This window comes from Manihot esculenta, chromosome 4 (genome assembly GCF_001659605.2).
Source record: "Manihot esculenta cultivar AM560-2 chromosome 4, M.esculenta_v8, whole genome shotgun sequence".
Taxonomy (NCBI): domain Eukaryota; kingdom Viridiplantae; phylum Streptophyta; class Magnoliopsida; order Malpighiales; family Euphorbiaceae; genus Manihot; species Manihot esculenta.
This window is the reverse complement of record NC_035164.2, coordinates 3,722,835-3,737,168: the sequence shown is the minus strand read 5'-3', so window position 1 is coordinate 3,737,168 and position 14,334 is coordinate 3,722,835. Positions and strand designations below refer to the sequence as shown.

Here is a 14,334-nt window from a genome sequence, read left to right as displayed (position 1 = left end):
ATTTAAAGACTGAAAAAATAAATATTAAATTTATTCAAATATACTTATCCCCTATTAAATTTATAAACATAAATACCCATATTTATTACTTATCTACTATCAAGTAAATAAAATGCTATATTCTCTAATGATTTAAATGATTTTTTAAACATATCTGCAATATTCATAACTATAATAAACTAAGTTATATAGTAATTTACGGCAATTAAAAGTAGATGAGTTGGTCTTATTTGACCTGTGGATGTGACCTTATGATCTGGAATATGCCTTTCAAGATGTCTTCACTTGAACTAGTCAAAATAAGAACAAGCATTCAAAAACTTGAAATGATTGAAGTATAATAATAATAATAATAATAATAATAATAAAAACTAGGTTATAGGAATTATCAATAATTAAAGACAATCACTACATAAAACGTCACCAATACAGCATTCAAACCAAACCCAACCTTCAACCTTTTCTTTCACCACAATATTTAACAAAGAGAGAAGGAAAAGAAAATTTATCTGATGTCTTCTTAAAAATCTCCAGAGGGAAACTGTTCATGTGTGGTTGGACTAATGAAGAACATCTCATAAACAACGGCAGCGATGCCAGCGCCAAGGAATGGACCTAGCCAGTAGACCCAGTGGTTATCCCATGTCCAGCTGACCACTGCTGGTCCAAAGGAGACTGCTGGGTTCATGGATGCACCATCAAAAGCACCACCAGCCAAGATATTGGCACCCACGATGAAACCAATTGCAATGGGTGCAATAATCCCTATGTCACCCTTCTTTGGGTCTACAGCGGTTGCGTATACAGTGTACACTAAACCAAAGGTCATAACAATCTCGAAAACAAGTGCATTCCCTCCGCCAACTCCAGATGATAATGCAAAAGCAGATGTTTCCTAAACATACAAAATCAACCGCATTCATAATTTTTCTAAAATCTTTTTAAATTTAGAAAATAATGCCCAATAAATCATAAGAAATGAGGGGTTAATTACCAATCCACCGGTGGCAAACTTAAGAAGCAAGCAAGCAACCACAGAGCCGAGCAATTGGGCAATCCAGTAGAGAATACTTCTAATCAATGTTATGTGGCCACCAACGAAGGCACCGAATGTAACAGCAGGGTTTACATGCCCGCCGGAAATATTAGCACCTACCGAAACCGCAACAAATAGAGCAAATGCGTGAGCCACAGAGGCAGCCACTAGACCGGCCGGCGTTGTTGAACCATTATCAGTCAGCTTGTCTACGAAAAACATAATTGCAGCATTATTAATTGGTTATATATTAAGGATATTCAACGAAATTAATAGATAAAGTAAGCTCGAAGCTAGCTAGCGAGGCTCTTACTGAATGCCATGCCAGAACCTTCGCCGGCAAAAACGAAAATGAGCATGGAGATGAACTCGGCGAGAGCCGCCTTCAAAGCATCTGGTTGGCCGGCTTCCGCCGGAGATCCTATTGCAATGCTAGAAATTGCCATTTTTCTCCCCAAATTTCAGTAGCTTTAAGATCGAGCTCTCCACGTTCTTGTTTCCAAAGCGTACTCGGTAACGGTTACATATATAGGGGCTCTGGTTTAACCGTTTGTAACCGGGAATAGCCAGTTTCTATCCGGTCACATCTTAGCTTATTCGATGAGGGGATAACAAAATAAATAAATAAATAAAAATGAGAATGCAACCTGTTATTGCTTAGTGGATTTAGCCTCCCGTTTATTCCTATTGCGCCACGTGTACGGTTGATGTGACATAGAGCGGCCAATCCGAGGATGGAGAAATCCCAATCAACCATCACCACAAATGGGGGGTGGCGTCGTGGGCCCTTCCAATGATTGTTAAGTGTTTTCGGTTACCGACCATTGGATTTGTTTAATTTTATGCTGATGTGGACAATAGTAGTTGGTAGGGATGAACGTGAGTTTTGTAGATTTTGAAACTTAATGGAAGAGTTTTCAGCCTTTAACGATAAATTATAGTTTAATTTTTAAATTTAATATAATTAATAAATTAATTTTTATATTTTTAAAATAAAACACTTTAATTTTATATAATCTATGTCTATTTTAAAGATTATTTAATTCATAATTTCGTTTATTAATGAATAAAGAAAAAATAAATATTTTAAACACTGAAAATATTCACACCAACATTTAAATATTTTTTTAATATAGATAAAAAATTTTACATTATATAAATTATATTTTAATCTCTAAATTTTAAAATAATTAAAAGATTAATTTTTATAATTTTAAAATTAAATTCTTAAATATCTCAATATTTAATCTTTTTAAAATTATAATTTCTTCATTTATTATAAATATTAATTCAAAATTAATAAATAATTAAATTTCTAAAATTATAATTTTTTCATAAAATACTATTTACAAAATTTTACAATCTATTTAAATATTAATTGATATCACTTAAAAATAGCTGAAATTATATGTATTTTTTAAAAAATTTTAAAGATATAAATATTAAAGTATTTTAATGGATGAAAATTATAAAATAAAAAGTGTGAAAATTAATTAAATAAAATACTATAAATAAAAGTTAACGATGAATTTAAGTGTTTTTTAAAATAAAAAAAATAAAGAATTAAAATATTTAAATTATAATAAATAAGAATGAATTGACTATAGAAATATTTAAATATATAATTTAAAAATGACAGTTATAAATTTATTAATTATGTAAAAATTTAAATATTAAAATATAATTTATCTATTTAAAAGAATAATAAAAATATTTTTACTTGAAAAACTTTAATTTATACGAACTCATTAAAAAAAATTATATTTTAAATTTTAAAAATATAAAAATTAATTTATTAATTATATTAAAATACACTCAATACCGAGTGTATGGGACGGAATATGATCTAAGCATTTAATATGGCAAAAAATAAAAATCGTAATATGATCTAAGCATTTAATAATTTATGATTTTGATAAGTTGTTATGTTGTCCTGGAATATGTTTGTCTTAATTCCTCTGCCAGGTTTAATATAAAATTTTAAGGAATTTTATTATGTCAATTGTTCCTCTCCCTCTCTACTTTTTATTTTCTAATCTTATCGTCCAGAGTGTATTGGACGGCTGCCAGAATATATATATATATATATATATATTTTCCAATTAATTTTTATATATCTCATTATTTACTTTTTTTTCGAGGTGCTATAAATCAAATTTGGTTTAATATATATATATATATCTATGAAAGTCTAAAAAAAATATTATTTATTAAAATTTATAGTTTAATTTATATTAAAATAATATTTTATAATATTATAAATAATAAAAAATTAAGATAAAATATTATTTCAACATAAATTAAATTATATATAGTAAATAAATTAAAGGATATTTTTTCACTTTTCATCTTAAAAATATTTTTAAAAATATTAATTAACAATTATTTTCTTATCATAATTTATTATTATTTGTTAACTATATAATTTTATAAAATATTATTTTAATATAAATTAAATTATAAATTTTAAAATAAAAATATATAATATTTTTTAAACATCAAAAAATATAAAAAAAATACTTTTTTTTCCATAAAATAAACTCAGCCTTATTTTTATAAAATTTGATAATCAGATCTCTTGTCATTCCCACTGTGAACCCATGACAAAATTTTAAGAAATACAAAATCTGATCTTTTTCCTTTTTCTAAGTTGAAGCTTTTACGTTTCAAGGAAATCTCTGTTTCAACAAAGACACGTTACATTTTCAAAAGGATTGGCCCATAAAAGCCTATAGATTAACTTAACCAATCACAAAGCCCAATTTTTGTGTATGTTTCAATTATTAATTGCTGCAAGGAAAACTCATAATAATATTTAAAATAATTTTTTTAGTCTAATTTAATTTAATTTAATTTAAAATAATCAACAAAGTATGATTAATCAAGCAAAAATAGATTACCCTATCATTTTTAAGTTGAAAATTGGGTTTAGGGTTTGATTAATTATTATGAGGTTAATTCAAACTTAATTATGGGAGAATCCTATGTTCTTAAACCCTAAACCCATTTAAATTGGTTTTTTTTTTTCAGATTTAAAATGATACTTATTTTTTAATTTGCAATATATTATGGGAAAAGTATAATTGTTGTGTAATTATTAGAATCATTAGAAAGTAGAAACCATCATGGGTTGAGAATTCGAACCGACATAAAACCCTATTTGCAATTTTGAAAAGTAAACCTCAATTGGTCATATCACCTTCTTGGGCATTAACTTCACCATCATTATCTTAAAAAGAAAATTATTGGTATAATATTGCATAGTAATAATTTTGCAAAATGTGGGAATTATTTGATAAATTTTATTAGTTAATCCAGCATCTTTTAAATTGAAATTGAAATTTTATGCGAGAGAGGGAGAAGATGGAGACGACATTTACAAAAGAAAGAAGAGAGTCGAAGAGCCTCGAGAAAGTGACTATAGATACAACGTTTAACCATGTATAGGTTTTGGGGTTTTTTTTTTTATTAGTTTATTTTGAAATTTTGGATTTAGGTGTGAGTAGTTAGTTTATTTAGATTTTCAAAGTGGTTTTGGTATCTGTTTTTATTGTCTCTATCAAGTCGATTTTCATCGGTAGTGATGACAGATGAGTTTCAGATATTTAAATTTTGATAAATCCTATATTAGAAAGACTGGGCTTAAGTTCAATTAGGGCCTAAGGCGCAACCCTACGCCTTACATAAGCCCGAGGTCTATCCAGGCAAGCCAGACTGTGCTGGAATCTACCCGTGAGTGCCCTAACCCCAAATATTTATTAGCCCACATGGAACAACAAATCCCGTGGCACTCGGGATCATATCCAAGTGGTGCCGAATAGAATTAAATGGCCACCTGACAAAAGAAAAGGACGCAGTACCTCTGTACGTACGGCCTGCGTGAATATGATTGGAAGATACAAGTGCATAACCACAATTATATATCAGAAAAAGACAGAGAGAAAGGAAAATAAAAGGAAACCAGGAGGATAAGCGAACAAAACTTATAAAAATATACCTTGAGTCTAGACCCATTCTCGGATCTTAAATATCAATTGGCGTCGTCTGTAGGAACGAATGAGATCTTATCATCATCGGAGTTCTCATTCTCATTCACCCGCTGAGATCCGCATGGCCCAATCACGGTGAAACTATATAGGAATTACCCCAAACGACTTGAGCTCGACTCGGGAAGGCCCATAGTTCTCATTATCTAGCCCAACAGCCCCAGTAAATCAGCCACCTGTATTGTTTAATCCTTCACCAAGCTCAATCGGGACCATGCCCAAAACTTCCCTGTTTAACCAAGAACTGCAAACCATGGCTCTCTAGTTATAGAACACCGCCCACTGGCTAGGCCAAATGTTACAGTAGAGAGAGCTCAGTACCCTAACAGAGCAGTAGGAAGACAGAAGATGGAGATAGGGAAGCAAATCGAAGAAACGAGCCAACAGCCCGAGCTAGAGGCAGGATAGTAAGGGAGCTCATTGAGAATGATGGGGCCGAGGGCTACTCTTCCGAGTCCATAGAAAGGTTAGAGAGTGAAGAGTTAGAAAGAAACTACCGCCTAGAGAAGAGGCTCAGAAGGGAAGACCCAAACGTAGATCAAAAGTTAGAGAGATTAAAAGAGCAACTATTGACAGAGCTGGGAGCACGAGACAACAACTGTAACAGCCCGGAAACCGAACTGCCACCGGCACTAGGATCCAGATCGACTTAAGGTCGCCGGGACCCGTAGTAAGCCTGCTATCCTGTCTGTATACCTGTGAAATCCCATACATGATCATACATTTGCTGTAAAAACATAAAACTTTTCTTCATTCCAAGGCTTAACCTGTGCATGCACTCTCTCTGTTTTATACTAATCCCTACTAGAGCTCCTCATGGCTCTAGGCGGATCACACTCATAATGTTAAGCCTGGTTTTGCTCATAAACATACAACAATAAAGAAACATAAACTGATCATGTGAAAAGAACAAGGGATTACAACTCTTATAGTCAAGCACCATTCTATCTCTATACATATACATGTCCATACTAGCTATTACACCACTCTGTACTCTTCCTGTACCCTGCTGAGTTCTCTCTGATCTCTGAACCTGCACAACTGAAGTTAGGGGAGAGGGATGAGCTACGATAGCCCAGTGAGTAGAATAGGCAAATACAGGTGATAAAACATGCTCTCATGGAATGCAACACATAATCACATAACCTCGGCCGGACGGATCAAAACTCCCTCTATCTCATCTGGGGTACCTAAGTACCATGTGCCTGGTCCCCGTAGGGCTGTTCCAGGTCTTTGTATATGTGCCTGGTCCCCGTAGGGCTGTTCCAGGTCTTTCCTCTGAGGGCTAATGAATCCTCACGAAGTCCGTGCCGTCTCACATAAGCAATGTACAAGGAGCAGTGCCAAGTACAAGGATAAATGCAATGCATCATCTTTGTGTACACTAATGCACTCACCCTAAAGCATATTCATGATGCATGAAGCATGATAAAATATCAGTTCTCATATTAAAACATTAAGTTAATTTCCACTCACCTGGTTATCTCTGCACTGACTCTGCAGGTTCTGACACTGAACTCACTGCTGACCTCCCTGATTCCTCTGATCCGTACCTACACAGGTGGACTCAAATGAGGGACTAAACTCACTCAAGAACATCTCTACGAAACTCCCCAAAACCCCTCTAACAAACCTCAAATCATCACATAAAACATGCAAAAGAAAGCTGGACAGGGCACTTTCGGCGGCAGGTTCGGCGGCCGAAACCCCACTCCAGAGACGAAACTCATGCATGTTCGGCGGCACCTTCGGCGGCCGAAGGTCTCGTCCAGAGACGAAACTCACACACTTTCGGCGGCCGAACGCCCTCTTTCGGCGGCCGAAAGTCCCTTTCTAAACCGAAAGCCTAGCTTTCGGGGGCAACCTTTGGCAGCCGAACTGCCTCCACAAAGGGTTCGGCGGCCGAACCTTCCTTCGGCGGCCGAACCTAGGGCTGTGCAATCGGTCGGTTCGGTTCCGAACCGAACCGAACCGATTAAACCGAAAACCGATTTGTTAAAATTTATAAAACCGAAAAAACCGATTATGAAGGTATAACCGAACCGAATCGAACCGATAAAAATCGGTTCGGTTCGGTTCGGTTCGGTTCAAACCGAAATCTGTATTTTTTTTAATTTTTTATTTTTAATTTCAACAAAATAATTTAATAAATATTCTATTAATCTCTGGATCTAATACCTCAAACTCCACTTCTATCGCCGCCTGCAACTCCTCTAGCTTACTCACCTCCTCATCCAACGCTGCCACCGTAGCAGCATCAGACGCCGACGCAGAAACCTTCTCCTCGAGCTTAAATCCAGCAGCGGACGTCCCGCCGGAAGCCGAAGAAGCAGGTAATGGGTCCCTCTGGTCGATGATGGTACCAGCAGCAGTGGACCCACTTAAAGCATATGAAATTCTTAATTCCCTTCCCACATTGAATACCCAACAACTCAACTCTGTTTCGATGTTGTGAGTTACTGTGCAATGCATGGCTGTGTCTGTGTGAATTGAAGGTCAAACTCAAACCCACTACCTTCGCCTATCACCATTCTACCTACGACACCTCCGATGTGTTCTTCCTCTTTCTTCCATTGAATAATAATATTCTTCACAAGAATCTAGACAACCCACTTTCCCCCCTCCGTAGATTTGTGTCTCAGATTTCGATTTTACGTTGGTTGATAATATTTAAAATTCCTCTTGTCATCTGAGTCTCTTCTCGCGTGTGAGCCGTTTCGACGGTGTAGACGAAGAGCTGGATGTCGAGAGCCAAACTCTTCTTCACCGTCTTCATCCTCGTCACCGTCTTCCTCCTCGTCGTCGTCATCGTCGTCTCCGCCTTCACCATCGTCATCTTCATCGTCATCCTCGTCGTCGTCCGCCGACTGAACCGGTTCGTAGTCTTCGTCGTCCTCATCTTTCGGGAGAATAGGGGTGGGGGAATCGGGAGATTGGAGAATGTGGAAAATGGGATGGAGGGGAGGGGTTCGGCGAAAGGTATGGAGGGGGTTGGGTTGCTGGCCTGCTGGGTTGGGTTGGGTTGAGTTGGGTTGGGCTGGGTTGGGTTCGGTTTTTCGGTTTGATCGGTTATTTAACATGTTTAAACCGAACCGAACCGAAAACCGAATAATTTTAAATCTACTAACCGAACCAAACCAATTTTTCCAACTAACCGAACCGATAAACCGAATTTAATCGGTTCGGTTCGGTTTTTCGGTTTAGACCGAGAATTGCTCAGCCCTAGCCGAACCTGGTTTTGCCCGAAGGACAGAACCCTACTCTGTTTCATGCCAACTTTGCCCAAAAACCTACAAACATGCACATCAACTACTCCCAACTAGCATATACACATATATATGCACAAAGGGGTCTAAAACTACCCTAAAACCCCAAACAAACATAGCACATAACACTTAAACATGCTGGAACACCACAAATCACCAAAAACCACACCTAAACCTAAACATGCAAACTACCCATACAAACTTCATAAAACCTTTCAAAATCAACAAAGAAGCTCAGGATCTTCACTTACCTCTTACACAACTTGAGGATGAAGGATCCTAACGTGGAGATATGAAGAAAAGCTCTTCCAAAGCTCCAAGCTTCAAAACTTGCTTCTTTTGCTCAAAACCTTCATAAGTCACCAAAACTCTTAAAACTCTTGAAAGATTTGATGAAAATCATGGAAAACATGAAAGTCAACGTAGGAGAGGCTGGAACTCACCTCTGGCTGCAAGTGGAGGAGAAATAACCTCCTTCCACCGACCCTTGGCCCTTTTATAGGTGGCTGGCCAGACCACCTTCGGCAGCCGAACGTGAAGCCGCAACCATGCAATGTTCGGCGGCCGAAAGTGACCTTCGGCGGCCGAACCTTTGCATTTCTCCCTTGTTGCTTTTCTTTCAAAACTCAATGCTTTTCACACTTCAAAACATGAAAACAAGTGAAATACCTTAGAAAACATATGCATGACCCTTCTCGAGGGTTCCGACACCCGAGATTCCACCGGACTATAGGAATTCCGATGCCGGACTCGAGCCGGGTATTACAACAACAGTCCCTTATTACCAACCTCATTGCTCTTTGTAAAACAGGTTCTGATATAGTGAAATTTTACACATTTTACTCGTATAGTTTTGGAACCACATTTATCTATTTTGAATGATTATTATTAGATTTATTTGATTTTTATGTTTAATTTTAGGATTTTTAGTTTTAGTCTATTATTTGATGTTTTCACTTTATTTTTAGTATTTTTATAAGTCAAAACAAGTCAAGGAATGAAAGAGACACTTTAGAGAGATATTCAAAAAAATTTGGAGAGGTTATGAAGAAACAGACAAAAACATGGGGTAACCCTGTGTTTTTGTCTCTGCACCGTGTTTTGCCTCTGTACCCTATGTTTTTCACTGCATGGGAATTGGAGCCAAAAGTCACAGTGAAAAACACAGGGTAGACCTGTGTTTTCAGGATCTACCCAGTGTTTCGATCCTTTTCATACGTGATGCCCATGTTTTTTCCAGAAGTCTTAATTCTCTAAGTTTCTTCTAAGGTCACAGATTAGGAGTCTCAAAAGGGTATGCATATATCATAATTGAGAGACTAAAGGACCTCCTTCAAAGCGGGTGGAGCCTTAAAAGAAGTCGACGCCTTAGGTGGGACAGATGTCATGGAGGTTGCAGAACGAGACCCCCCTGATACCGGCACCAAAGCTAGAGAATGTGTGGGGGTAGGAGTAGAGCAACGAGCTGATGATGCGGGAGCTGAAGCCTGGAAAACCTCTCGAGTGACATCAGCGATGGACATGTTGGCCTTGAAAGCGGCTGTAGTCTCCTTCATGCACTCTCTAGACAAAGTAAAGTTCATGGGGAGCTTGATGGTACCTATTGGCATGTCGAAAGTTGAAAAGGAAATATCATTTCAGTTAGAGCTCGAAATAATAAAAGAAGAATATAAAAGGGAAAAAAAATTAAAAAATACCAGATTTCCGGCAGTTCTGCAGGTTAAACATAAATATACACTTCTCAATGTCATATTTCTTCTTCACAGAGGCCATTCGGAGAAGGCAAATTTGGTCTACTTGAGTTAACCTAGGGAAGTCATTACAGCCCTAAAAAATCTCCCCCAGCAGAGATCGATGTCCCAGTTGATTCCCAAGCTCTCGTTCAACTCAATGACAACAAATTGTTCTGTCCAACCCTTTATGGAATCCTTATACCCCATGAATATTGACAACCCAGCTCGGGGGCTCAAATAATAGAACCCGTGGTTAGATCTGACCAAATGGAACAAGGTGTAGAACAGCTCGAGGGAAGGGGAAAAACCCCAACACAAGCAAATAGACTCAAAACAATACATAAACAAGATGGAGTTGAGAGACAATATTCAAGGAGTCACTTTAAAGTGACGGAAGACCTCAATGAGAAAGGGGGTAAATGGAAAAGTAAGTCCGAACTCGTGTTGTTTTATGAAAAAAGATCAAGTTACATCCTTACTGAGCATCTACTAGGCCTTTCGGCGGTGGGTTAGGGAGAATTATTCATTCATTAGGAAAGGGAGCCCTAATTTTGAAAATAGTAATATAAGAGAAGTCGCGGAAAAAATAGTGAGAAAAAGAAGGAGTGACAGAAGACACCAGACCGACCACCTCAAGAATCCTAATAGAAGCCATGAGAGGAGCAAGATGTACCTCGGATTGAAAAATCAAAGATTACAAAGAAGAAAAAGAGCAAGGTAGCAGAAGCAACGCAAGAGACAGAGCAACGAGCAAAAGCAAGAGCACAAGTTTGAAATGGAAAAAGATAAAGAAATGACATTTTGACAGAACTCTCCTAGAGCCGCGCAATAATAATTGGGATCTCAAAGTTTATCCCCTCATAAATCATGGAATAATTAATGAGCAGGTAAAGGGTCACTTGATGATAGCTAAGCTCCAGACGCCTTGGCTATGCTAGAAAGACTGGGCCTGAGTTCAATTAGGATCCAAGGCGTGGCCCTACGCCTTACATAAACCCATGGTCTATCTAGGCAAGCCGGACTGGGCTGGAATATGTTTGTGAGTGCTCTATCCCCAAATATTCATTAGCCCACGTGGAGCAGCAAATCCCGTGGCGTCCGAGATCGTGTTTAAATAGCGTCAAATAAAATTAAATAGTTGTCTGACAAAAGAAAAAGATATTGTACTTTTGTACGTACAGCCTGCGGGAATATAATAAAATGATAAAATGCAGAATATAATTATACGTCAGAAAAAGACAAAAAGAGAAAAAAAATCGGAGAATAAACAAACTAAATTTATAAAAATATATCATAAATCTGGATCCAGTCTCGGTTCTCGAATATCAAATAGTGCGATATTTATTTAGCTCCTAAAAATAACTTCATACCTATACTACGATGGAAATATCATGAGTTTGACTCCCTTTCCGATGATTGTTGGCTTGAAGCACAACACATACCGTGATTTATTTGATTGCCATCTGGGTTGGTGATTTGGACCGCTTGAGTTGTTGCTTGGTTTTGCTTTCGGCTGCTCTAATTTGCTTGTTTTGTGCGTGATGCTGATGGTTATTGTCTTTGGGCTGCCATCGAGGTGAAGGTCACTGCAATATGGTTACTGCAGAGAACAGGTGGCATTATAGTCAGTTTAGGTATTTCAAACGTAATAACAATTGTATTGGTCAAAAAAAAAAAAAGAAAACTTTTATGCAACTAATTAGCATAATGAACTTGGATTTTACACTTTTTTTTTTAAAAAAAATTTACATATACAAATTAAAATTTCATGAGGAAAAAAAATGTCTGTACAGAAAATATTTCCAAAATAATTTATACCAATTTAGCTTGACTTCTCCTTCCTTAATTTTTTCTTTTACCTTACCACTGTCTTTTTCTTAATGTCGGACTTAATTTTTCCAAAACAATTGGGGCAATTGTCAAGATTTTTTTTTTGGTAATAGAAGATTTAAAACTTTTTAATACTATGACGTGGACATATGGTTTAAATTATAAACATAAAATAAAATATTTATCCAAAAAATTCAATTAAATATAATATTAAAATGACTTTCAGTATTTTGAGATATAAAATCACAATCAAATCAGGGCACAGTTGAAAAGAAAATGATAGCAATGATGGTGGAATTGGAAGCCATGAAACCCAATTGAGAAATTCTTGTAAATTCCAATAACTTCAAGGACTATAAATAGTATTTTCTACCAATGAATCCACCACACATTGTTTTACTTTAAAATATCAAATTTGCCTCTAAATTACTGAATGATTCGCATTAATTGCCGCTTAATAATTTATCTATAATAAATTAAAGTATTTAATGAGAGATATTTTTTAAAATTTTCAATTTTTTTTTAGTAATAGTAGTTAATTGTGATAATTATTTTATTCTTATTTTAAGAAAAATAACTTTTACATAATAAATATTTATTTAAAATTTATTTTTCATTATTTATTTATAATTTAATATGTGTTATCAAAGTTTGTGCACATAAAAAATCCAGCAGTGTTAATAAAACTTTTAAATAAAAAAGCAATTTTTTTTAATATAAAAATATAATTTTTAATGGTAGAGCCCTATAAGTACATGGGGCAGGGATAAAGGCTCTTAGTGAAAACAACTGACTTAATGGTAGAGCTTCTTTACCTTCTTACAATATAAAAGGGAAGAAATCATTGAGGTAAATGCAAATTATTCTCACATACAAAAACTCTACATAGTTCATTGTGCTGTTATTCTCTCCTCCTCATTATACTAATTTAAATATCGGAGTAATTATCGTGAACATTCACCACTACCTTACTTTCTCTTCATTTTTGGTCTAGTCAATCACAGTTTAATCTCATTTCGGCCACGTCATCAATATAATCTCAGCAACATCATTTGATTTTATTATCGGAAATATCCTTTGAATTCTCCATTCATTTGGATTAAGTTCAGTCTCCTACTCTTTTTCTCATAAAAGAATATCTCTCTCGTTCCTTTCAAAATTGTATATGTCATTACGAGGGGACATGATAAAGGCAAAGGAAAAAGTAAGTGTGTAGTAGAAGATGCCCTATCTCTCAATCAAGAACCATGGACTAAGTAAGAGGTAAGGTTCGGTCCAGTTGACAAAATAATTGGATTCTTTCAAAATGACTCACTGGTCATTAAGATCCTCCTGAACCGGTATGAGGTAAGGCAGGTATTGGTGGATACAGATAGTTCTATTAACATTCTCATCTTAAATATTTTTAATAAATTAGGCTTGGATAAAAATAATCTTGTTAGAGTTTTCTATCCTTTAGTAGGATTAGGAGATAAGACCATGGCAGTGCTAGGTACCATCAACCTTCCCCTGGTACTGGGTAACAAAAAGTATAGAAGAATTGCATGCAGAGAGTCACAGTGGTAGATCTCTCATTTGCATATAATGTGATACTCGACCGTTCAGTCCTATTCTGCCACGTTTATTATTACCATGGGTGCTGTATGTCTTAAACTTCTAACTCTAGGGGGAGTAACAGTGATCCGAGGCAATCTGAGGTTGGCTAAGGAAGGTTACGAACGCCTAGCAAAAAGCCTCGAGAAAGCAACCATGCCCATCGAGTTGCTGGAGAAGCCTGAATCTCACGTAAAGCTAGAACCAACAGAACTGGTAGAGAAGATCCAAATAGATAAGAAGCAAAAGGTGCAGTTTAGCAATGCACTAACCAATGAAACAAAGACTCGTCTAGTAGAATTGCTAAAAAGCCGAGTAACCACTTTCACTTAGTTCCCAAAAGATGTAATAGGTATGAACCCAGCTCTCATCACCCATAAGTTATCCATTGACAAAACCGTCAAATCAATTTAATAAAAGAAAAGATAGTTTACACCAGAGAGATAGCAGGTGATTAAAGAAGAGGTTGATAAGCTTTTAAGTGCAGGATTGATAAGCTTTTAAGTGTAGGATTGATAAAGGAAGTCTAGTATCCCACATGGTTGGCCATTGCAGTCTTAGTAAAGAAAGCTAATGAAAAGTGGAGGATGTGCGTGAATTTTACTGACATAAATAAAGCATGTCCAAAGGATCATTATCTGTTACCGTCCATCGATAGATTGGTAGACTCGACCGAGGGTCACGTTGTGCTTTCCTTCCTTGATGCCATTTCATAATACCACCAAATCACGATGAATACCGATGACGCAGAGAATATTGCTTTCATAATAGACGAAGAAGTTTACTGCCACAAGGTAATGCCTTTTGGTCTAAAAAATGCCAGAGTGACG

At 36.1% G+C, this 14,334-nt stretch overlaps 2 protein-coding genes across 2 annotated transcripts; both read right to left on the bottom strand.

Annotated features, from left to right (window-relative positions):
* Nucleotides 1-356: 356 nt before the first annotated feature.
* Nucleotides 357-1,545, bottom strand: LOC110613224 (aquaporin TIP1-1). The gene is made up of 3 exons (XM_021754248.2): nt 1,350-1,545; nt 995-1,245; nt 357-895 (listed from the first exon to the last, which is right to left on the bottom strand). Exons 1-3 carry the CDS (start codon nt 1,480-1,482, stop codon nt 521-523), a joined length of 759 nt encoding a protein of 252 aa, XP_021609940.1. The 5' UTR covers nt 1,483-1,545; the 3' UTR covers nt 357-520.
* A 6,188-nt stretch (nt 1,546-7,733) lies between these two features.
* On the bottom strand, nt 7,734-10,121 carry LOC122723549 (nucleolin-like). Its single transcript, XM_043956057.1, has 3 exons — nt 10,046-10,121; nt 9,677-9,948; nt 7,734-7,949 (listed from the first exon to the last, which is right to left on the bottom strand). Exons 1-3 carry the CDS (start codon nt 10,119-10,121, stop codon nt 7,734-7,736), a joined length of 564 nt encoding a protein of 187 aa, XP_043811992.1.
* Nucleotides 10,122-14,334: the final 4,213 nt, after the last annotated feature.

What these genes read in the sequence shown, in the direction of transcription:
- LOC122723549 (XM_043956057.1), bottom strand. Translation starts at nt 10,121, where the DNA reads ATGGCCTCTGTGAAGAAGAAATATGACATTGAGAAGTGTATATTTATG. An exon ending in GCAGAACTGCCGGAAATCTG is followed by an intron (nt 9,949 to 10,045) that starts GTATTTTTTAAT and finishes ACATGCCAATAG; the next exon opens with GTACCATCAAGCTCCCCATG. An exon ending in CTCCACCCGCTTTGAAGGAG is followed by an intron (nt 7,950 to 9,676) that starts GTCCTTTAGTCT and finishes GAACCGGTTCAG; the next exon opens with TCGGCGGACGACGACGAGGA.
- LOC110613224 (XM_021754248.2), bottom strand. Translation starts at nt 1,482, where the DNA reads ATGGCAATTTCTAGCATTGCAATAGGATCTCCGGCGGAAGCCGGCCAA. An exon ending in AGGTTCTGGCATGGCATTCA is followed by an intron (nt 1,246 to 1,349) that starts GTAAGAGCCTCG and finishes TGTTTTTCGTAG; the next exon opens with ACAAGCTGACTGATAATGGT. An exon ending in AGTTTGCCACCGGTGGATTG is followed by an intron (nt 896 to 994) that starts GTAATTAACCCC and finishes TTGTATGTTTAG; the next exon opens with GAAACATCTGCTTTTGCATT.